General features: G+C 37.3%; 3 protein-coding genes across 6 annotated transcripts; 2 read left to right on the top strand and 1 right to left on the bottom strand.

Moving 5' to 3' along the window:
- The first annotated feature begins 3,559 nt into the window (after positions 1-3,559).
- Ork1 (open rectifier K[+] channel 1) lies at positions 3,560-13,172 on the top strand. 2 transcript variants are annotated; one of them, XM_012369018.2, is made up of 8 exons: positions 3,560-3,695; positions 3,893-4,469; positions 6,619-6,786; positions 7,079-7,180; positions 8,471-8,730; positions 8,929-9,084; positions 9,338-10,459; positions 10,603-13,172. In XM_012369018.2, the coding sequence occupies exons 2-8, from the start codon at positions 4,328-4,330 to the stop codon at positions 11,533-11,535; spliced, it is 2,883 nt and encodes a 960-aa protein (XP_012224441.1). In that variant the 5' UTR covers positions 3,560-3,695; positions 3,893-4,327; the 3' UTR covers positions 11,536-13,172. The 2 variants fall into 2 exon arrangements, with proteins under 2 accessions (XP_012224441.1, XP_012224439.1); XM_012369016.2 differs by having other exon boundaries at positions 7,079-7,468.
- HisRS (histidine--tRNA ligase) lies at positions 12,952-17,911 on the bottom strand. 3 transcript variants are annotated; one of them, XM_067354193.1, is made up of 6 exons: positions 17,486-17,911; positions 16,124-16,456; positions 15,386-15,598; positions 15,081-15,302; positions 14,488-14,989; positions 12,952-14,321 (listed from the first exon to the last, which is right to left on the bottom strand). In XM_067354193.1, exons 1-6 carry the CDS (start codon positions 17,594-17,596, stop codon positions 13,846-13,848), a joined length of 1,857 nt encoding a protein of 618 aa, XP_067210294.1. In that variant the 5' UTR covers positions 17,597-17,911; the 3' UTR covers positions 12,952-13,845. The 3 variants fall into 3 exon arrangements, with proteins under 3 accessions (XP_067210294.1, XP_067210295.1, XP_012224412.1); XM_067354194.1 differs by lacking the exon at positions 16,124-16,456 and having other exon boundaries at positions 17,486-17,864; XM_012368989.2 differs by lacking the exons at positions 16,124-16,456; positions 17,486-17,911 and adding an exon at positions 15,698-15,914.
- A 702-nt stretch (positions 17,912-18,613) lies between these two features.
- LOC105673419 (odorant receptor 4-like) lies at positions 18,614-23,755 on the top strand. Its single transcript, XM_067354219.1, has 9 exons — positions 18,614-18,851; positions 18,916-19,035; positions 19,607-19,724; positions 19,801-20,065; positions 20,159-20,278; positions 22,960-23,050; positions 23,120-23,256; positions 23,343-23,475; positions 23,553-23,755. Exons 1-9 carry the CDS (start codon positions 18,708-18,710, stop codon positions 23,601-23,603), a joined length of 1,179 nt encoding a protein of 392 aa, XP_067210320.1. The 5' UTR covers positions 18,614-18,707; the 3' UTR covers positions 23,604-23,755.
- The last annotated feature ends 102 nt before the right edge of the window (positions 23,756-23,857 follow it).

The raw sequence follows: 23,857 nt of genomic DNA, 5'->3' as shown, positions 1-23,857 counted from the left end.
CAATTTTATTTTTTTATTTAGGTTGTTTTATACTTGAAAGAAAAACTTGGAATTTGTAGAGAATTTTTTTTTGTTCAGAAAAATCGAAGAACTGTGAAAAAAATTTTTTTAAATTTTTTTTCCAAAATTTTGTTCTTATTTTGTGCAATCAAACACGCGTAGATATCCTGCTATATTTTTTCTATCCTTAAAAAGCTTAAGAATCGCTTAAGAACATTAATTAAACATTTCTTTCTAGAGCGAGAAATTCTTTTTTCTTATATTTTTCCATTTATTACACCGCTTAAAAAAATAATTGTTTGATGAACGTTATAGAACTTATTTTCGATCCTCCCACCATCCGCATCTTTCGCATAGTGCTGTGTTCTCGATTACGGATAGTCTCTATTCGACCAAGTACTCGACCGTGCTGATCCGTTAATCTCGTAGATAACGTTTAGGTTTTTTATGAGTACAAGATCGCTCTGTGCTTTCTGTTAAATTAATCTTGCCCGAAAATGATTCAAAGTTTCGCGACTGTGATCACGAATGTTATTACAAAATGCAACTCATTGACTTAATGTGGATATGTGCAATGAGCTTAAATGGTTTGCAAAGGACAGGTGGGCATCTCATTAAGTAAGCTGATAGAGATAAAAGAGCAGTAATATTTTGACATTAACCATTTGTTTTCTTAATTTTTATATTATCAAAATTTAACAGACCATGTGTATGTGTATGTGATATATTCATTTCAAGTTAAATATCGATTGTGCTAATTCTTTTTTATGAAAACTGCACCAGTATTGTCAATTTGGAATAATTTTTATGCTTTATTTATGATTAAAATTAGAACATGTATATTCATTATATACGTTAATTAAGTAAGTATGCTTTAAAATCGAAACCTCCACAGAATGTATAATTTTATTTTATATGGAACAAGTATATAACTATTCACGTTACTGTTTTAATAAAAATTCGGCAACTCAGTGTTATACTTCTTAAATTTACAGTTTATGGCAATATGGTTTTTCGTGCAGATTGCTTTTTGTAAAAGAAAATATTCAAAGTAAAAAATAAGTACAAGCGTTTAAAAATAATTAAATGCAGTAGCTGGCTATTGATTAATGGAAAATTCAAGAAATGTGAAAAAATAATTGATAACATATCGATGTTGGTTTTAGTGTTATCGCTGAAGTAGCGAAACAGAAAAGAAGCTATCAATTCTCAATCAATTACAATCTCGTGTGTAATTCGATTGCTGCTAACGTAACTACGATTACTACTGCGTAACGCTATCTTGTGATATTTACTGTCGCACATTTTTCCATAAATTTTAATGATTTACGTCGGACATGTGTTCATATTAATTAATATACAAAAATAGAATGATTTATATATGGTAGAATACATTGACTTTGTAACATAATATCTGAATTTAAAAAAGTGAACATTATTTTTGGACATTGGACGTTATTAAAGCAATCGTAAAGCTCACATTTAAATATACTTTTAATTGATAATAGCAATGACACAATTTCATGCTTATCTTCATATTTAATCCTTTCTGAAGGTGTAGCTAAAAGAATTAATTTAATTGCACGATAAGTACAAAATACGACGATTAATTTATCTCTCCTCACGACGAGCTGTTTTACATATTAATTGTTAACTAATTACTGCGCGTGCATTAGTATCAGCATATTTCAACCGCAGCCATGACCGAAACGACGTCTACGGTAAATGGAAGATAATAAGAGTTGTTAAGTGGCCGTTAACAGTCATAAAATTATTCGAGTTAAAAACGCCGTCATAAAGCATAGCCTGTACAACTAATCACTTCACTCGCTTACATCGAAGTGTGTCATTTACGCTTCGAAGTTACGGACATCGCGTGAGATTTATAATTATTACTGAAGTACGATGAGACGGTGGTAGAGTTGCGTTATCAAATGTCGTCACCGTGACTGGAAAGCAAAAGTGGATAGTTGTAAAGCTATTGCTTCTGACGTATTCATGCCATCGTAATTGAGAAAATTATAAAATAAAGTATATTAGAAAAAAAATGTACGCAAATCTTTTCTATATACAATTGTGATCATTGAGAAACTATGCGATGAGAATTCGCATTGCGATAAAAAAAATATGCAATTTATAACAAAATGTATTTTTTAATCAAATAAAATGTACACAAAAGTATAACAAACTGGTCATAATTTTGCTTCGGGCGTTCGCCGATTAGGGTGCGATCGCATTTTATAGTGAATCATAAGTATTTTCCGTTCTAGCTAAACGGATAGAAGCAAAATTAGCAGAATATACTTGAGTAAAAAATAATACGATGACTCGAACATCATCTGTGTTGTTTTGCGAATAAAGGAAAATGTCCATGCGTGGAATTCACTCGCAAATTTATCTCACCCATTATAAGCGATAATCGACACTAGCGTGATGTATGATCGTTAACATCGCCGAAGGTTTGCCATGTCTGACGCGTTATACTTTCATCGCGAGCAGTTTATGAAGAGGCTTACCGGTTGAATTATCGAACAAAGTAAATAGAGTGAAGAAAGAGAAGGAATTGGATCGTGGGTTTATCTGAAAGAGACCTAAAAATTCAAAATTATAACTTAACTACAGTTTTATACTTTTTTTCATCATTTTTTTCTCCTACTTTTCATAATTTTTACAAAAATATATATTTATATTTCTATAAAGATATTTCTGTTCATTTTTTAATCCTTTTACATGTCAACGAATGACTGTAGATTAATTATATTTTTTATTAACATCTTGAACGCCAAATTTGGGATGGCAAAGGATTTCTTGCGCTGAGAGGGGCAGCTTGGAATTTCTTCGTTGCGAAGGGCTTCTTGACCTCGCGATGGACGCGAATTTTCTCAGATGTGTACAAACGAGCGGTGTCTACATCGGCGTCATTAGCAAATAGAGATCGACGCGTAAGACATTTGCAGTCGAGACGTTTCTCGCGTCATAAATAATATTTATAGATATGCTATAACGTAAGAAGATCAAGATAAATCGAACACATTATAGAGCCGTTCTCGCCTCCGATCGGTCGACAATCGCCGTTTATTTTTTATTGTTGCGCGACAGCGTCTTGTCAATACGTCAAACCTTTATTTGCTTAAAACCGACATATGCGACGTATCATTCGTCTCAGTTTGAAATAGGCACGTTAATTTTGCCGCAATAATTTTAATTAATCAAGATTTAGTTAAATTTTAATTCAACATCATTAAATAAATGCAAACATAAAATAAGCAGCTTTGGATTACGCAGAGAGTCACAATGTTATAACTTAACATAATTTTGGCTAAGAAAAAAACTGACTTTGAATCTCAGAAGCGCGGCACAGGCTCTCTCATATGACTTCATATGATTTGCCGCTAATTCTGAAGTACTTTGTACTGTTCCATGAGCTTATGCGACACGCTTATGCAAATTCGTGTGCGCGATGCACTTAAACCGACACGAGTCACGAGATGCCGAGGAAGTGTAAACTTCAGAGAGACACGCGTGGCGTTGTTTCACGCCGTAAATCATCCTTACGAGTGTAAAAATCGATCGCTATTACGATCAGCGATCGACAGGTCGGCAGGATATATGATGTTCGACGCGATACCAACTAAACGCATTGTGCAACCGGCACTGCCGAAGGAAGGAAGGGTTTCAGTAGCTCGACATCGAAGGTGTGACGTATTCTTTCACTTCGAGTAAACGCTCAGCTTTTACAGATCGCAACTAGAAGCTTAATTGTCGCAAATTTTTATAATCGCTATCATATTTTTTATACTAGCGCACTTAAAAGAGTAAAAAAAAAAACCATCATCCATTTATCATCAACTGTGCAGACTCGAAAAAGTTATGCTAAATTTGTTGATTGCAGAATTTTCCGAGTGGCTTCGACGGAACCGCGTCCTTATCGTCGGACAGATGAGTTGCAGCCGCAATGACGACGTAGCGATGTAAATCGACAGGAAGACTTCTGACAGATCGAAAGATATCGGGCCACACAGTGATAACGTCGGCTGTATAAGAGCCCGTCGTAATCAATATAACGACAATCGGAGTTCAAGGAACCATAAAAAGGAGCCGTTCTTCGCGGCAGAGCTTTAGTGTGCTCGTGGCGAGCGACTCGCTCGAGCGGTTGTTAATTTCACCTTTTGGACAAACCGATGTCAAGAATACGCGTTCGCGGCGTGCGCGCCGCTTCGACAAAGGTGTCATGATTACGTGATTGGCGGGAAATCATCGTTCCAATCATTTTCACCGCCGGATCATCCCGCCAGACGTCATCGTTTCGCACCGATAACATCCGAGAATGTCCAAGAAGCAATGGCTAGTTTTGCTGATGTTGTTCTTGATGTACTTATTGTTGGGCGCTTTTATCTTCTATCAAATCGAGAGAGATATCGAACACGAGAAGCTCGAGACGGCTAGGAAAGAACGCAAAGAGATCAACGGTAAGAATGACGATAACAATAATCGGTCGACTAACAGTTGCTAATTTTTTAATATAAATTTAACATTTTATAAAAATTTTATAAAAATTTTATAAAAAAAGTTATATATAGTTAAAATGTAATTTAAAATTTTATAGTAGTTCTACGCTCTCTTTTTTTTGCACACGAGAAAAAATTGCGACTTCTGACTGGGAAGAACTGTGCTTCTAAAAATTTTAAGAAGTTTTTGAAGATGTATAAAAAATAATTTCCCTTTGTTCAGAAAAAGTATATTCTAGATTCGCGAAAATTATATTTTACATGTGTCACGCTCGTCTATATTCGCGATTAAGTATGGTAATAAAACAGAAAAAGCGTTTTGATTTGTAAAATTTGCTTTAATCGACGAGATTCATTAACAAGTCGGCGACACAAGAGGTCAAATGCGAGCGGAGTTGCATATCATTTGCAATGCATATTCGTGTCATTGAACTATCAACATACTCTTTCTTATTGCAATTGCAATATGAAAAAAAACCTTGAGATATGTACTCGCGCGCATTGAATTTATTTGATAAATTACTTCACAAAATATTCCTATTCATTATCTTCGAGCTAGAAAATTTTTAAAAATAAATTGATAATAAAAAAATTAGTTACACATGATTTTCTGTGAAATTGCAATTTTAATAAATGGTAATTTTTCACTTACGATGCGCTTCGAGACTTCGGCGACACTAATGCAAATAATGCCATTGCCGTGCAGAAGACGAGTCCAGCGTGCAAAACATTTGACACTTCCGACATGCGCTTGCTATATAACAAAAATACCTTACGCATCTAGCGTCTTAAAACAGTTGTCATCGATTAAGGCTGCAACGAATGCTTCGGTGTGTTGGTGCAGCCTTAATAGATGACAGCTGTTTCAAGACACTGTATACGTGATTAATTGATCACATGACGATTGTCTGTTGCTTTCTAAATCACAAATTTGCAATATAAATAAAGAGGAAAAATCAAATCGCTTAATTTGGTGCAATTATTTATGAAGCGCATGAAATATCGAAAGCGATAATATTCGATTTTTGGAAGTTTTGAAACATTGGTGTTATTTATCGTCTCTTATATTTTTGATTATTTAAAACTACAAATTTTCAAATAAAATCGCGAGTTTCAGAATCTGCGTACCATTGAGCTTTCAGATTCGCGAGTTTGTAGGTTCTCGATGGTTAAACTTGTCGGATTGTTAAATTAAAAAGTAGCATTTAAAAAGAAAATTATAGAAAAGAAGCTATGAGAATCAAATTAAAGAATTATACATAACATCTAAAAATTTTTAGGTATTATAGAATTTTGAAACCATAAATCATAAAATATTGTTTTATCTTATTCTCCTTTCTATTCTCGAGATTTCTAGGATTGTTGAATTTGAAGAATATAAATAAACTACGCGAATGTAGGTTTTCCGTAACGACAACCTCGCAAATAACCGGAATGCAACCGCGGCTGATCGATGTCATTGAGTTTTGTATGCCTGATCGTCCCCGGCACTATTGTTGCTGCAAGAAAGGGCGTCATTCAGATAGCAATGTGGTTACAATGTCGCACACCCAAGAGCCAGCCTTAATTGACGGCCAGTGTCATTGTCACTAGAAAGGTCAATCGATTACGAAATCCTCAACTTGTCAACCACTCCCGTCAAAACCGTCACATTCCGGTTAAAAGCGACGATATCCGTTTCGTAATGTCTGCATTAATCCTTAAGTCGGCGTGTTTGTTAAAATTGTATTTAATTTAACAACAATTTAATTAAAAAAAAGGATAGAGACGAGCATGTATAAAAATTATTATTCGCCGACTTTGCGTGACCGACGAAGATAGGCTTTCACACATTTTATGCGCATGTATCTTGACGAGATTCGTTCGCATTCCGGTTGCACTTGTGTGCGCGGAAGGTCCAGGCGAGGTTTGTATAAACGTAACGCAATATAAAACGACAAATATCACCTGATAAGATAGTGCGTGCAGCAATTGTCTTGCAAAGCGATTCCGTTCGGAAAGAGTAGGATTATCTCGCGAAAGAAAGAGATCATCTTTCGGCGGATAAGCGAGAAATCAATTTGTAAGATGATCCGAGTCAACGCTTGAAATATGTAACGATCTTTTATAGATTTACTCGAGAAGCACTATGTGCCCAGTGACAACTACACTGAGATCCTGAATAAGCTCAGCGAATACTGCGGTAAGTCGGTCCACAAACCGGGGAACGAAACCGAGCACAACCAATGGACCTTCTACAACAGCTTTTACTTCGCCTATACGGTCGTCAGCACTATCGGTAGGCATCGATCCTTGTCGATTTGAAGCTGCGATTCAAATTGCGATATAGAATTTATTTAATTATAACTTCCATGTCCACATTTATTGACTTAGAGTTACTAAAAATTTAATTTTTATCTAAAGTGGATAAACTTGTATCACTCTTTCGATCGAATCGCGAGCGATATTTATCTGAATGAATCGTTCGATTGCTCATCTCGCTTGCTCCAGGATTTCTTTTCGTTGGATATTGCTTGTAAATCTTTCGTCGCCACCATTAATAATCGCCGATTTATCATTTTATTGTGCAGGATACGGCAATCTGGCGCCGACAAACACGCTTAGTCGCATCTTAATGATCTTCTATGGTCTAGTGGGCATCCCGATGAATGGGATTTTGCTGACACAACTCGGTGAGTTCTTCAGTCATGCGTTCATCAAGGCCCATCAGAAATATAAGTCCTATAAGCACGGTCAATCGTCGTCCGATTATTGCGACAAGAAGCCCTCGCCGTTCGAGACGTGCAAGGTCTGGCTGCGTCTGGCTGCGCAGATCTTCATGTACCTGACGCCCGGCTTCGTCATGTTCATCTTCTTCCCTGCGTTCCTGTTCATGCATTACGAGGGCTGGACTTACGACGAGTCAGTCTATTACGCTTTCGTCACGCTCACGACCATCGGTTTTGGTGATCTCGTGGCGGGTAAATATTTCCATCTATCTTATCGATTCGTCAGACGTGCGCGGAGAATGTGATTAATTTGTATTTTTTTATCGATAACAACTGAGAATTGTTTTGCGGTGCAAGTCGCGGAATCACGCGCTCTTGGCCACTTCTTAGGATCGCGGCGCTCACTTTTGTCTTTTGTGTAATAATATATTTTTTTAAATATATTGTTTCTCTCTTTCTCTCTTTAGTTTGTTCACGTCACTCATTATGTGTTTAAAATATTACACGAACGTATGAAAGAATATATATATTTACAATATTTATAAAAACTTGCAAGATTAGAAGAAATCTTAATTAAAATTAAAAACAAGTTAAAAACAATTATAATTTATGCTTGTGCGGAATAAAGATTTTAAAAAAGAAAGAAAATGAATACAAATTTTTACATCTGAAACATTTATTCTTAATGACAGGTAATATAAGATTTGGAACGATATCGATTTAATTTGTTTTATAAATTATCAATACGCCGCATTATTTGAGAATATAACATTCAATAAATTTCGTCAGCTTTCTTGTGATTGATAGTCAGATATGATGTATATTTATACTCTTATCACATGAATCAATTGCTATGAATTTATTTCCGTTCCATCCAACTAAAAGATAAATGTTTTCATCGTTACATGCTCACGTGGGAAGCAGATTTTATCAGATTTTAACACGTAAGTAGAGTGTTCTCCATATGCTTGCTATAAATTAAGAAACGATTTGCATACAGTAATCAAATACAACAAATATACGATCAGAAACGAGGTGTGAAATATGAGAAATCAAAAAATGAATTATAATACTCGTATGAATGTATAATTTGCGACTCGCACAGATCAGGGAATTATTTAAAGTTATTATTGCAAGCAAATATCTTCGTGAATAATTTGTTAAATTGAACAAACAAGAATTAATAAAAACAAAAATGCAACTTTTGCAGTAGAGATTTTTAATATTTTCAACTTGCCGATTAAAATTTCGCAGGTCAGGATTCGAACGGGAACGGCCCGTTTTTCATCATGTATCAGATATTCCTGATCTTTTGGATCTCCTTCGGACTGGGCTACATCGTCATGATAATGACGTTCATTGCTCGTGGTATGCGCAGCAAAAAGATCATAAGGCTCGAACACAAACTGGCGATGAATCTCAAACACACGCAGAGCAAGATTTGGAACGAGTTCAACAAAGAGGTCGACTACCTGCGTCGCGTTTTCAACGAGTTGCAGCTCTCTAAAGTTAAAGTAAGCGACCTTATTGCTGCAACTGCGCAACATTGCGGTTTATTACGAAAACGTTTTCGTTTATATATTTCTACAAAACATTTTTTTTCCATTCGATTTTATTTTGGACAATTGATAGAACGTTAATGTGCATTATTTTGCGTCGATATCCCAGATTTCGTTACCAATAAAATACACACCGGTGTATTCATTTATTAGAGAGTATACGTTGACGAGTACGATTATGATGTACCGCCGGCGAAACTGCCGCGCAGCAACAGTTTCCCGGACCTCCGAGATTTGGCGATCGGTGGATTTGTGGATGATTTCACGCCGCATCCGCGACGACGAGCTAACAGTGAAGTGGTGCCGATGGTATGCAAAAATTTTCTACATAATCTACATCTTTTCGTTCGTGACAGATTTTCATATCTCAGACGTAATATTATAAACTCCTCCCAAATATTGTAGAATAAAAAAACATCATTTTCTTATTGTATAAATGTTGTCAATTTTGGAACCAAATTTCTCTTATTTGAACTCAGCGCACAAAAGGCTGCGGAATACTACTGTTATCGATATCTTTTTATATTTATGATATTATAAACCTGAATTTATTTTCGCACAGTTTGAACTGACACGTGTGGTGTCCGAGACGGATCTTCAAAGGATAGACAAAAATGCAACGTTCGCTGCGCACGCCATGGTGCAACCGGCGGAGCTCCTGGCACGCTTGGTGAATATTCTCGGTTACATCCCACCGCGGGATGACTGGGACCAGAACGAGGATCAGTCGAAGCAAGCTGACATTCAAAGCGACACGCAGAGCAAATCGATAGACTCGGGCCTGAACAATAGCGAGTCCAATTGGAAAATCGGCAGTGAGAGGTTCCTGTTCGCCAAGCCTCGATCCAGGGCAGCCAGCGAGACGGGTTACACGACGAGGAACAACTCCGTCAATCAGAACACCGAATGGACGTGGTCCGGCCCGGTGACTTCGCACACCAAGGAGATGATGACGAACGACACGGTTTCGTCCTCGAAGGAGAACAGCGGTAAGCCGTACAGGAAGTTCCCGTCGCTCGCTCTGCCGATCACCGCGCCCAAGAACTTCTTCCCCAAATGGCGAAAGCAGTTCACGAGCAAGAGGACGTCGGACGTCGGTTCCGAGAAAACGGTCGAGATGACGAACGGCAGCGAGAGGAGCTATCAGCGGGCCAATTCGATCAGTCCGATCGATCCACCGCCCGCGTACCTGGACGAAACGAAGGACGACTCGAGGGCGTACTACACGCACACAGGCGGCAATTTGTCGAGCTATCTGGAGGGTAACAATCTGCTGGAGGAAACGAGCCTGGCGGACTTCCTTCGAGCGCTGACCGCGCTTCACACGCGGGTAGGAACCGTCCCGGACGAATACGTCGCGAAACCGAAGCGTAAAATGGGAACGGCCTGTCTGACTCCGCCGAAGCTGCCCAGTCTCTTCACCCTCTTCTCGCAGAACGCGACCGGTTCGGAGTCGGCGGCTCAGAGCCTGCAGAACACTGTTTCGGATCAGTCGCAGTCGTATCAATCGAGCAGAAGAATGTCTCTTAGAGCGGCTGACAATAATTATTCCGGCACCACCACCCCTACGTCGTATATCAGGAGGGAGAGTGTCGCTGTAAAGCCCAGACGATTCTCTCTCAGACCGGTCGTAAGCACAATGAATCCTCTCGCACCGCCTAATTACGGATCACCGCGACTATCGGTAAGCCTATACTGCGAACAATTAAATTTCAATATAGAATGTCCGATCGATCGATTATTTATCATGTTTTCGAAATGTGCTTACTTGTGAAAATTTTGTCGCAAAAGTATATATTGACGTCACAAGACGCGAATGCTTTTTAGCTGCGAGTCTCCCGGAGGACGGACGATCGAAACCGCCAGGAGCCTTACGTCTCGATGGAGCCCTACATTTCCACGTCGCCGAAGGAACCGCTTGTGAACATGGAGGGACCACCGGGAATATCGTCGCCGATCAAGCAGTCAACCGGCGGTCGACGTTTTTCCATAAGACCCGTTCAACTTAGCGGTCAATCGAGTCCGGCTAGCACCAAGTCCACGCCGACGCCGTTGCACACGCCGAAGCCACTGCCGAAGTGGAAGGCGGGGATGCTGCAGCGGCAGATCAGTCAAATGCATTTGCGTCGTCGCGCCCGGGCGTTCAGCCTCGGCGACGTTCATTCCGACAGGCGCGAAAAGAGCACCGCCGCTCCTCTCAGTCCCCTCGCCATGGACAACTCCAAGAAATCCGTCGACGTCGGTAGAACGAGCGGCTCAAACCAGAAAACGGTGACCATCATGTCGCCGAAAGAGGAGAGGAGGATGACTCAGGACAAGCATCAGGAGCATTCCGCGATGGGAGACGCAGCTTCAAATACTCACAAACCATCGTCTTCCGCATTCGAACAGAAATTGATAGACTTCAACGACGCGTTGAGTAAGATAGTTCAAAGCGGAATGCAGGAGACGAATGTGGACGTGAAGGAACATCCGCTTAAAACGGAGAAGCGCGACACACATGTATGCGTGATTGACAATTTGTACGAGGCGCAAACGGCAAAGCCTTCTTCTTCAACGAGCAGCGGCAGTTCCTTTGAATCGGAAAAAGAGAAGCCCAGTGTGCCGATAGACTTTTACAAGCCGCAGCTGCAAGTGACAATTGAGAAGCCGGCGATCAATCCTTTCGAGCAATACAGAGCTATGACGAGATCTAATCGAAAAGACGACGTAGACTTGGAGGAAGTAAGAGTTGACAAGCTTCGCGAGAAGAAAGATTAATGCTCAGACTGCTCAGTGCAAAACACTCGAAAATTAGAGAAAAGTAATTTGGATCTAATTTTTGGCGATTTACATGGTATCATTACTTTTCTAGCACGCGAAATTTTGCATTTTTTCGACATTGAATTCAAATCTGCGGTTAAAACTTCGGAATTCTGAATTTTCAGCACACGCGGTAGAAATTCGAGCGATAGACTTTTTATGAAATCTTTTCAATTTAAAAAATTTTTATTTAAAAAATGAAGATATAAGTAATTTAATAAGAATAAAAAGTATAGAAAACCTAAAATAAAAGATATAACAATATATTAAAAGAAAAATAGTTGTTAAGGCTTAAAATTTTCATGTGAATTATGTAAATTCAAAATTCAACTTCAATTAATTTCAATTAAAATTTCAAAATGAACTGTAGTTTAGCAATAAGCAACATCGATCAGCATTGTGAAAAGTTAATTTTACCGATATTTATAGATATCTAATTTTCCAGACTAGTCAGCTTTACAATATTTTCTCAATAAATATTTAGTTTATAAAATAGTAGATAGTATTAGCAAAAACAATTATTAAATTATTAATAAATTAGCAAAGATATTAAATGTAATTGATTTCTGGTTCCTCGCTATAATTATACTTATGACATTCGAGGTGAATCGTGTCGAATTCAAACTATAAATCGAAACAAATTAGTTTTTTTTTCACGTATCACATATTTGCTTGATAATATTGTACAATTGATAAGATATACCGAAGACTTTCTTTTACTTTCGTAGATAATTGTAATCTTGATAAACGTCACAAGTCTCATTTTTGCTAGAAATATAGGATACATATATATTGAATTACATATAAAGTTATTTATTCAGTGACGAAAAAAAAGAAATTTTTACTATTTTAATAATCTATACTATTAAACATGAGTGGGATAGCGTATGAAAAAATTAATTTATTTCGACATATATTACAAAAAAAGTCACATAATTTCTCATTTTTGCTATCATTTAATATGATTACAGCGAGAAAACAGATAAGATACGTAAATTATTAAGTTTTAACTCATTGTCAGTAAGATATCGAAGACTCTGTGATATAATGCATACTGTGAGAACATGATGAAATAAATATATTATTCATTTAATAAATTAAAAATAAATTATTTAGAGAAAATAAATATTAAATAGATTGTTAAAGAAAAACTTCATATGAATAAATAATTCTAAAAAAAAAACTAAAGAATCTCCGCTGATCTAAAATTCGCTAAATCGAGATCCGCTAATTCGTGGATTTACTATCTTCTTTCAAATAAGTAAAGTACATAATTCGCGAGTATCTCGTATCGCAGTTCAAATATTGTCAGCTGCGATCTTATGACCAGCATTTATCCACTTAAACCGCGACCGTAAAAAAAACGAAGACGCGTTTCACGAAATGATGTAATATTTTATTGACAAGTTCTTGTAAAATAAATTACAAAGATGTACTTGATTTTTTGGATGATAGAGCTCATATTACACATATTATGATTATCAATCACAAAACTCGGAAAAACTAAACAAAAAACAAACTTAACTAAATGATCATTTGTTTGTCGGAACAACAAATGCAGAGTGGACACAATCAATGCATTTTCTTTTTTTTTTTAGAAATTTCCAATCAACTTCTGTAGATGACGAGAAGCTTGTCGTTTTACGAAAACAATACAAATAAATTCGTGCAAAATATAATAAATAAATGTTTTCTAACGTGCGGATTAAAATCAAACTAAATTCGACATAAATATCTTATTGCACTAATGTAGATTTCCTTGCAACTGCAAGAAATGTATATGCAATAAAGACATTACGATTAAATTTGGAAAAACTCGAAAGAACTATAATCATTCCACAATAAATGCAGAGCGTGGTCACTTTCTCGTACATTCATTTCATAATTATATCTATGAATGACGAAAAGCTTGTTGCTTGGTAACAGAAATAACACAAATTCGCGCAAAACCAAAAATTACAGATTCTCGAATCTTACACATTTTCGGGATTGAAAAGGAAAAAATTTCTTAGAAAAACGTGGATTATTGTCATTAAAAATTGGAAAAGCACTCAATATTACGGTAGGAATGTAGTTGGTGCAAATCTGTGTGCAGGAAAATATACAAAATTGGGTTGTGTATTACTCGAGTATGTAATAAATAAAAATGCGCGAGTTACAATGAAACTAAATGCGATATAAATATTTTTTTTCTTATACCGATGTTGATTTCCTCGCAATAGCGAGAAATGATGATATACAAAAAGGCCGTTACGTGTCGTTAATGTGCTACGATAAGATTTCTAGCCGTTTTCGTATTTCATTAACAAGATTGCTACGCTTCACACGAGTTTCTTCTCGAGTCGAGACAACTCTCAGTGTGACTTCGCCCTTCGCCAGTTCGTTTTCCCCAATAATTATCGCTAAAGGAATACCGTCTTCTTCGCAGTGTTGCAACTGCATCAGGAGCTTCGCGTTTTTCTTGTAGGATTGCTCCGCCTTCAATCCACTTTCCCACAAGTCCACCAGTATTCTCATTCTCTCCTCGTGCAAATTCTTCTGCGCACTCGCGACAAACACTTCAATCTCGGTGGTGCGTATCTTTATCTTCTCTTTCGCCAATTTTGCTTCCAGAACGCTGAATATCCGTTCCACGCCCAACGACACGCCGACGCAAGGTACGTTTTTGTTCTTGTTGTCGAACATTCCTACCAAATTGTCATAACGGCCGCCACCCGCTACGCTACCGACGCCGACATCGTCTCCTGCAAAGATCACGGAATACTAATCAGTATTACTTCAGAATTACTTCGTGACAGATAGTCGTAAATTTTTCTGTTTTCTCACTGCAGTCATATTAAATTCACACGAATCATAATTCAATGATTGCAGGAGAAATCAAGAAAATGTAGGAAGAAAAAAATTGCATACCGCACAATATAGCTTCATAAATGACACCCGTATAATAATCGAGTCCTCTGGCGAGACTTAGGTCGAACTTAATTTTGTCCAGAATTTTGTAAATGTTACAATACTTCAGCAACAATTCCATGGAATCTAAGCCTTGCACGGCAGCGGATTGTTTCATCAATTCTTTATCTTTTCTCAATTCAGCTATCAGTTCGATCCCACCAGATTGAGAGACGTATCTGCCGATTTTATCGGCGACATGCTCATCCAATCCCTTTTCGTCCGTCATTTCCTTCTTCACTTCCTGCCAGGGGCTCTTATCCAGCTTATCCACGGCGGAGCAGATACTGCGGAATTTGCTCTGCGGCACGCCGCACGCGGCAAATATGCCATCCAGCAAAGATCTATGATTCAACTTAATTAAGTACGGCCCTAGATCCAGGACCTGCAGCGCTTCAGATACGACTCGAATGCATTCCACATCCGGTATCATCGGATCGTATTGACCGGCGATATCAAAATCCTTGAAAAAATAGTGATTAAAATATCAATTTTCAGTACGCAAATGTATTCTCAAGATGTAATTCAATAATATGCACATTGTTTTTACTTACACACTGATAAAATTCCCTGTATCTGCCTTTTGTCGTGGCCGGGTTATCTCTTCGATAGACTTTCGCAATGTGATACCTTTTGATATTGGTCATCTTATTCATAGCTAGATACCTCGCAAAAGGAACTGTCAAATCATATCTAAGTGCGAGGATCTCACCGCCTTGATCCTTCAAGTCGTAGATAAGCTTAGAGTCTTCGCCGTATTTACCCATCAAAACATCCTACGTAACAAAATCAGTGTAGCGATTTTCAGTATTTTAATACTAAATATTAAATGACCATTGTTTTTGACGGCAATTATTACCTTTAACTCAAATACAGGCGTGTCTATGGTTTCCGCGCCATGACGCTTAAATACTGAAATTACTTTTTCCAACACTCCCAATCGCAGCGCCATTTGCTCTGGATTGTAATCCCTCGTGCCTTTGGGCGTTTTGAGAATGAGCTTGTGAGAGCAGCCATTTTCCTCCCCCAATTGCGTTTTCAGATCCAACAATTTGCAGACTTCCTCCGCTATCTACAAACAGGCAAACAGATATAATCGTTAGAAAAACGGAATGTGACATTATTTCTTATTAGTTATCCAGGGTACGATAGTCGAAAACGTCGGACCCACCTGTGGCGTTGTGGACATTGATACGTTGCGATTGCATTTCCACAGGACGGTAAAAGAATTGTGGCATATCAGGCGTAACATCATGAATGGATGAAGGAATTGCAAGACAACCAGAATGAAAGAGAAAAGCCCCCTCAATGTTGAGATTTATCAAACTAGTCCAAACAGCAGAGGTAATATCAGTGAGCAAGCTAGCAAGGAACCACCATTAATTATTGCCAGGTCTACAATTAACAAACACATTTCTTTAATTAATTTTTTTAGAATAAAACATTTGTTACACCAATTGTGCCAAGTTTGGCAATTTGTGAAACAATCATCTCATGTGATCTAGTCAGAAAAATCTAGAGAATCTTCTATACTTCCGTGATAGTAATCTTGCAATAATTTATGACAGCTCTGCTTGCAAGCAACCGACTGCCTCACCTTTTTATCTAGCAGTTTTGCTAATATAGCACATTTGCTAAGATAGCGAGTACTTTTTAATCGCTCAGTCTTTTCTGCCAGAGAAGTAAGCGATGCTTCCACAGGAAACGCTAGACGCTCTTCTTGGGTAAAGCTTTTCATGTTAATGTACCATCTGGTTAGATGCGGCCACCTTGGGAACTCGATGACATTACCGATGACGATACACAGCGTGTCGTACAGCTCAGTATCTTTGGATGTTGGGCACCAACCACACACGTAGCTCACATCCGCAAAATCACTGTTTAAGCTTTCTAATTGAAGGTTTAGATCGCGAAACTGCTCTTCGCGTTCCTGAGAAACGAGATGTCTCTCTAAAGTTAAGTCTAACATATTGACAACAAATTTATTCTTTACACCTAATAATGCAAGAAAAAAAAAGAAAGATTGCTATCACGTTGTAAGAAGTTGCATCTTGTTCACTGTTATTAATACATTGGCTATGTAATACTAGCCAAGTCAGTAAAATTTTTTAAATGTATTTATTTTATATTTTATCTTAACATCAAATAAATGAATTTGCAAAAAATTACAATATTACAAACATAAGTTTTGATATTTTTATTGGAGAAAATAAGTATGAACAAAATATGTCAGAAACGTAATGCCTGTTTTTATGTGCTTTAGAATTTTATATCATATTAATATGATGGAACTTTAGAATGCACGTTCTTTTTACAATGCATTGGAAATCTATCCATATAATATAAGATTCTAAGGCATAGAAGTGAATAGAATGTACATTTTAGCATTCTATACCATTTCTTTGTTTAAAATATAAGATTTCAATGCATCGCAGTACAAAAAATGTGCTTGCTACACTATAAAATTTGATTGTATATTAGTATTTTAGTATTTTAGAATTCACATTTTCTTTACTGTGACGCATTAAAAAAATCTCATATTTCTGCACATAATCTAATCTTATATTAAAAAAAAAATTAGTGTAGCACTCGCAATGTTATGTTCTAGTTAATTTAAATGCTATCAAATAATTAGTAGAAATCTGTAGAAACCAATGTCCAGATGAAGTTAAATTAAACAAATGTTATTTGAAATTAACTTTCTTTATATTTTGTCGGTAGAAATGAGACCAAGTGCAAAGTGAAAAAGGTTACAGGCAAAAACCGAAAGACTTTCGAGTGCGGTAGCGTTAAATAAAATTTCATTGTTATTTACGTAGAGAAGTGAAAGGAATATAATTGGTGACAATCAAGCGCGAAGTCGACCCCGACAACAAAGAAGAGAAAGGAGGTTGTATTATCGCGAAATGTTAACGTGTCGAAATTTTCGTGATCGAGAAGAGAAAAAAAAGCTGTGTACCTGCGTTTTTTCAGCCTTCGTAGCTTTTAATCGTCGTACTATCTCGCCCTGTTGCTTCACGCGATTTAGCAATGTTTCCCTCGATGTTTCATCAGCCATCGCTTGTACCATGTGGTTTACGGCCTTACGAGATCCAAATCCGCGTGCACTCCTTCTGACGATGCATCACTTTATAACCTGTTAAAACCGAGCAAGCCAACCAGCCAACTGCGCGACGTTTCGTCACGATGTTACACGGTAGCGCCACAGAACATGCCATAACACTTGGAAGTTGCTCGATACTGCCATCTAAACTTCTCTTTCACTCGCTCTTTTCATTTCCGCTCGCCGCTGTTTCTATTTGAATAGAAGTAAAACGTGGAATTGTGTTTTACTTCTATTTCGGTTACAATACAGAGATAAAAGCGCATAATATCTACGATATTCCTATTCCGGAGAAGTGTACAAAACTTTGTTACAAAGTGATTTATTGGAAAAATGGTTAAAATAAACATTTCTTTGAACGAAAATGTGTACTTTTATTTATCAATTTTTGAAATTTTTCACGTACATCAAGCAACATTTTTTTATATATCTCATAGTTTGAACGGTATTCCCCCTCAAAATTAAATATACCATGTCAGCTTGTAGGGGTTGCGTCAATCTCTAATATGATTAAGCACATATAAAATAAATAAGTATGTGTCTCTTATTTCTACTTGACAACGTATTCAAAGTCCGTCAGAATCGGTGGGGAACACTTCCGTCCATTTCCTTGCGAGCACTTCTGAATACTGAGCGAGGCATATAGTAATTTATGAATGTATTGAATAACAATTATCTTATCCACTCTTATGTCAGTTATCCATTCTTGGAAATTTCGAACTTCAGAGAACTATATGCTATATAGAAATAATAGAAAGTAGTAATTTTAATCTTATTATTTTTTCTGATTGACATGTGTTTCTCTTTCGAAGAGAAGAAAATGATCCGTTACAGAAGTTTTTCGGTTTTATTGTTCAAGAAGATAAATACCACTTCTGTCTATAAGATCCACAATTATTGAGCGACGTGACATGTGCAGAATAGTTGTACAAGAATTTGCGTACATGCAGCAGATTTATTATGAGAGGGAGTTTTATCATGAATTTGTTTCTTTCACATCAAAGAATGAAGAACTAGTCGTATAACGATTTGGAGTTAGTCGACTTCGCAGTGACGCGTTGCGTTTTTTTTTTTAACTATGGAAGATACTTGGAATCATTATTACAATATCCTTTTTAAAATATCATCAATCACTGGTGCGTGGCCGTATCTGAAACTAAGAACAAAAATATTTCGTGTTACACTGCGAACCACGATCACATTGACCATATTAATTCCGCAGGTAAATTAATATAATCACTGAAAGAAATTTATTGCAGAAATTGCAAACTCAATAATACTTTCAGTTGGCGTATCAATTTAAGTGCAAGAAAGACATGCAGTGTACTTTTAAGGCAATGACAGCGTATCTGCTGTCATTTATAGCTATGTTGAAAGTGTACACGATTCAGTCAAACACCCGCACAGTATGTTTTATAATATACATGTTGCAAATGAATATTACAATACATTCAAGTGTAAAAATTGTAATTTGAGTTAAGAAAATTGTTTTTTTTTTTTTTAATGTCTTGACTGGAGTATCTCGGCTTAGAAGACTTACAGATGTACTCTCGTAAGTCAGCATAAAAACAAGCCTTGCGAGTTGAACGGTTTTCTTTGAAACGGTTTACTGAAAACAGATCAGCGACCAGATCTATCTTACGCTACTTACCAGCCAATCATTCGTTGATTCTTCTTTCGAAATAAAGTTAATTTGTTTCTTGGTTTCTCTGACACTTCAGCGTCTTCTTAAATTGCTGTAAACTCTTTCGATAATCTAAATGGTTTAAAATAGCAGTAGGCAATTCGGCCCGCTTATTAGATACAGTTTTTATCACCCATTTATTCGAAATTGCGTAAAAGAAAAGAATCGTGGATTCCCGTCAGGACATAACAAGACATTTCTTTAACTTTTTAAATAATTTTTTTTATATTCTTATTGCTATTACTATTTTATATTAAATTATAAGAAAAGATTTGTTATTAATGTCTTATCAGATTAAAAATTTCATCCAACACTTACTTGGCTACTGGAAAGAATTACAAACTTCCGAAGAGTACGAAATTATGAAGTCGTATGCCGAAAATAGTAGACGATTCTCTTTAGTATATACGAGTGAGGACTGATAAAGGATAATATGCTCTATATTTTTATTAGATTTTTTTTTCATTAATGGTTTTGTTCTTTGCAGTATATTGTTTCATAGCAGTGATTGTGTTCGTGTTAATGTCTCTTATACCATATGCACTTGATATCGTATTGCCTCTCAACGAATCCCGTCCTTTCTTACCGCCATATCAAGGATATTATTATTTTGTGGACATGCAAGACTATTTCTTCGAAACTATTTCGCATGGTATCGTGGCTTGGACAGTAACCGTGGCCGGATTAGTTGTCCACGATTGTATGTTCGTGACTTTTGTTGAGCACGTTTGTAGTATGTTCGCCGTAGTTGGGTAAGGAAATAATTACAAAATTGTTAGCAACACTACAATCTTTATAATTTGTATATAAAATTTAGCAGAATCAATGTTGTACGAATTTTACAGATTTCGTTATGAACAATTACTTTTCAATCGTAACGAAGAAATGAAAGATGTGAATAATTCAAGCGAAATATCTCACAAAAAAATTGCATTTTTTGTGCACACACATCGAGAAGCTTTAAAGTGAGTACACGATTAAATAATGATAAATATATTTCAAAAAGGCTTGATTGCAAAAGTTTATTAGATGGAATATAAGTGGAATTAATTATGCGCATTTTTGTAAAAACAGTTTAGGTGCAAAACATAAACAGTTTACGAATTATTTAGCAACTGACAAGCTATTCACAAATTGTTAGCAAGTTGTATACGGACAATGTTCGTTATTGTGTAATTAGCATATTACAGTGTGTTTGGTTAGAATGTAACGTATTTATATGTATAAAAATAACAAGAAATATCTGAAAACAATTATATTCACAATTTGTGGTAAGTATTGCGCGCGACGACTTTTCCGTCTGGTTAGTCGCACCCAAACCGGTAGGCGTGCCAAACTTCGTTACTCGTTCATTTTAATATTAATCCCGACGATACATATGTAAGCACATAATTGGGCGCCAGGCGCGGATTGACGCGCCGCACAAATCAACAAGTAAAAGCAAAAATCTCGTCAATATGGAGTCGAGTCGTAACGGCTTGGATAAGCGCACACCAAATGGCAGAGGGGCGGAGTTCTTAGAGATTTCCTCAAAAGGATTTGGAAAGAGGAGTTCAGAAATAAGGCTGTAAAAGAAAACACAGATTAGGTAACAAATAACAAGTATATATAAATAACCATGAGAGTAATAATCAGGTGACACGAGGTGTTCTGTGCCACTAAAGAAAAGGATCCGCTGGGCGGAGATACAGTTCGTACCGGTGAGAGGTCTTACAACTTCGGATGTTCGGTTCGCGGCATTCGCGCAATTTGGTCTCACTCGGTGTACAACGTTGAATTTAGTCTGGCGGTAATCATTTAGTACGGCCGTTACGACTCGTTCTATTTCATGCTTTCAATCTTGGATAACGCACACATTATTTCTCTTGGTATAGCTCCGAACGGTTCTCAATTAACGTCCTCGACAGAAGGTCGAGGGGAGCTCTCAAATAAGGCGACGAGAGAGACACGCCAGGTTAATTTCCATAATATTCTCATACGCGATACTCATAAACACGGATTGACGCGAAATTATGACATAGATTCACAATAAGAAACGCGAAACAACGACTGTCGACTCGGCAGCCCCGAGGGGGAAAAGCGTGGTGAAATCTTAGTCTAATTAGCGGCAGTCAGCGGGGCCCGGCCTAAATCTAACCTGACACGGTACCGGGAGAAATCTCAGTATATACGGTACCCCTCAAGTACATTATGCAGGATATTATTTCCGCGAAGCTCGGGCCGCCTATTGATACCGCTCTTACCGCGAAGTCGAAATGGTGGCCTTACAAAATTGTCGGTACGCCCGTTGTGATCCTCGAGGTTCCGCTCAGGTTGCCGACTCGCCGAACAATGACGACAGTGAGGCTCGCCGGACAGCGGTGACATTCCGCGCATCGTCCTGCGCATGGTGTAAAGAATATAAGGTGAAGTATTGCGCATATGGCGGCGACTTAAAATTTCAACCAATCAAATTTGTCCGATAAGGAAACGCGCCAATTATAAATGTAGTAAGTTATTTGAAAATAAAAACAGTATTTATATTTATATTAAAATTTATTATATTAATTTTATTGCATTAAAAAAAAAAAAAAAAAAAAAAATAAAATAAAATAAATAAAATACATTAAAATCCAATCTTAAGGAAACGAGTAATATCTCACTTTTTTGCTGAATATATCATTCGTCCGATTTTTACAATTTCTCACGAAACAACTTGGCATGGTTGAAAATTTGTCGTCGACTTGTCAAAACTTCACAAGTAATATTCACACATACACATAAGTGATAGCCACCGATGTCAATCATTGTCAACACTATGTAACTGATTCTATCGTGCGCCGGCCATATTGAATTTTGCATCACCGGGCATATTTGATTGGTTCGCTGTTCCCCACTACTTTTGAACCACTGTGCATCCATCGGAATGCTTCACCTTATATTCTTTACACCATGGTCCTGCGCATGTAGATCCTCGCTATCGATTAGTGATCCTTGATCCTTCGTTATCGACTCGGTACTCTCGATCCTCCCGTCGCTCTTCGATATATCGGCCCTCTGTGGCGCTTTTTCGAGATGACCCCGGTTTTTCTTACGGCAGCTACTTCGAACGTCCTTTGCGGCCTATTCTGTATCTGGATCCGGACCGTGTGTGGAATCGGTCGGGAACTGGCCAGGTTCCGATCTGATTCCTCCTTCCTGGCTCGTTACGGTAGCTCCTTTATTTCTGGTACTCCACCCCGGGTCTTCGGTATGTGAGAGCGCGCTTTCCTCTCGGGCGTCATTTCTCTCGGTGCGTCCACCGGCCTCGATATGTTCCGTATCTGAAACTTTATCTTCGGTAGCGACATTGTTTGGAGTCTAATTGTATAAGAAAGAGTATTCTTACGTGACCTTATTTCGGATCTGTCCACGCGATGTCCGGGCCTCCGTCGTCCTGCCTGCAGAGTCCCTCGCAGGTCCCACGAAGGCTGCTTCTCATTAGTACATACGGGTGTTTTTGGCCACTTTGATCTGCGAAATTTCTACAAAGCTTAAGGAATTAAGAGGGAGAGGCTGCCGTCCCCCGCGGTGAGGGCCTCAAATTTCCCTCCTCGACCGGGCTTACTCGTCCTTGTGACGGACCGTGAAAATGTCACGTCACAATATGTTATCTTTTATGTCACAGGTACGCACAACTTCTTGAAAATACGTTTACTACACCTTTCGCTATACAAATGTTGATAGTGACAATAGAGATGAGCATTTCTTTGCTACAAGTATGCTATTATTTATTATAAAAATGGTACTAGCTCTGCAAGAAAAATTACAATATTTTTTTTTTCGAGATCGCACAAGGGAATGAAGATACTTTAGAGGCATTAAGGTATATATTCTATGTCTTTGGTCAGCTGATTCATTTATTCTTTCTTAGTTTTGAAGGACAAAAGCTGATAGATCACAGTCTTCAAATACGCGATAAAATGTAAGATAATCGCTTTTAATTTATTTAAAAAAATTTAATTTCTACAAATATTATTTTTCAAATTTTACTTTTCTTGCATATTACAGATATAATAGCTGTTGGTACAGCGCATCGATAAAATTACAAAAACTAATCATATTCGTAATGATGAAGAGTCTTCAACCGAGTTTTCTAAGCGCTGGCAAGATTTACATTCTCTCCTTGAAGAGTTTTACCACGGTAAAGTAAAAAATAATTAAAATATTAAAATCGTTAGTTTAAAGTGTCTTTTTTAAAATAAAACACTCTTTTTAAAGGTTTTACAAACTTCAATGTCGTATTTAACGGTACTCACGTCTATGCAATAGATCACGTTATTCCTGCAGACGCTAATATCTTATTAAATTTATGTCTCCAATCCTGTCTTTAATATTTTTATTACAATAATATACTTTCGTTAATCATATACATAATATTTATAATCATATTACACACATTGAAATATCTCGAGCAGATCTTAATGGGGAGGGGGAGGGGGGGGTAGAGGGGCGAGCTATACTCTTGCGCTTTTCGAAAGCGCAGTAAAAAGTGACAAAATGGAGAAGAATAAAAATAAGGATGA

The sequence above is a fragment of the Linepithema humile genome, chromosome 4, assembly GCF_040581485.1.
Source record: "Linepithema humile isolate Giens D197 chromosome 4, Lhum_UNIL_v1.0, whole genome shotgun sequence".
Taxonomy (NCBI): Eukaryota; Metazoa; Arthropoda; class Insecta; order Hymenoptera; family Formicidae; genus Linepithema; species Linepithema humile.
This window is presented reverse-complemented; position numbering and strand designations above follow the sequence as displayed.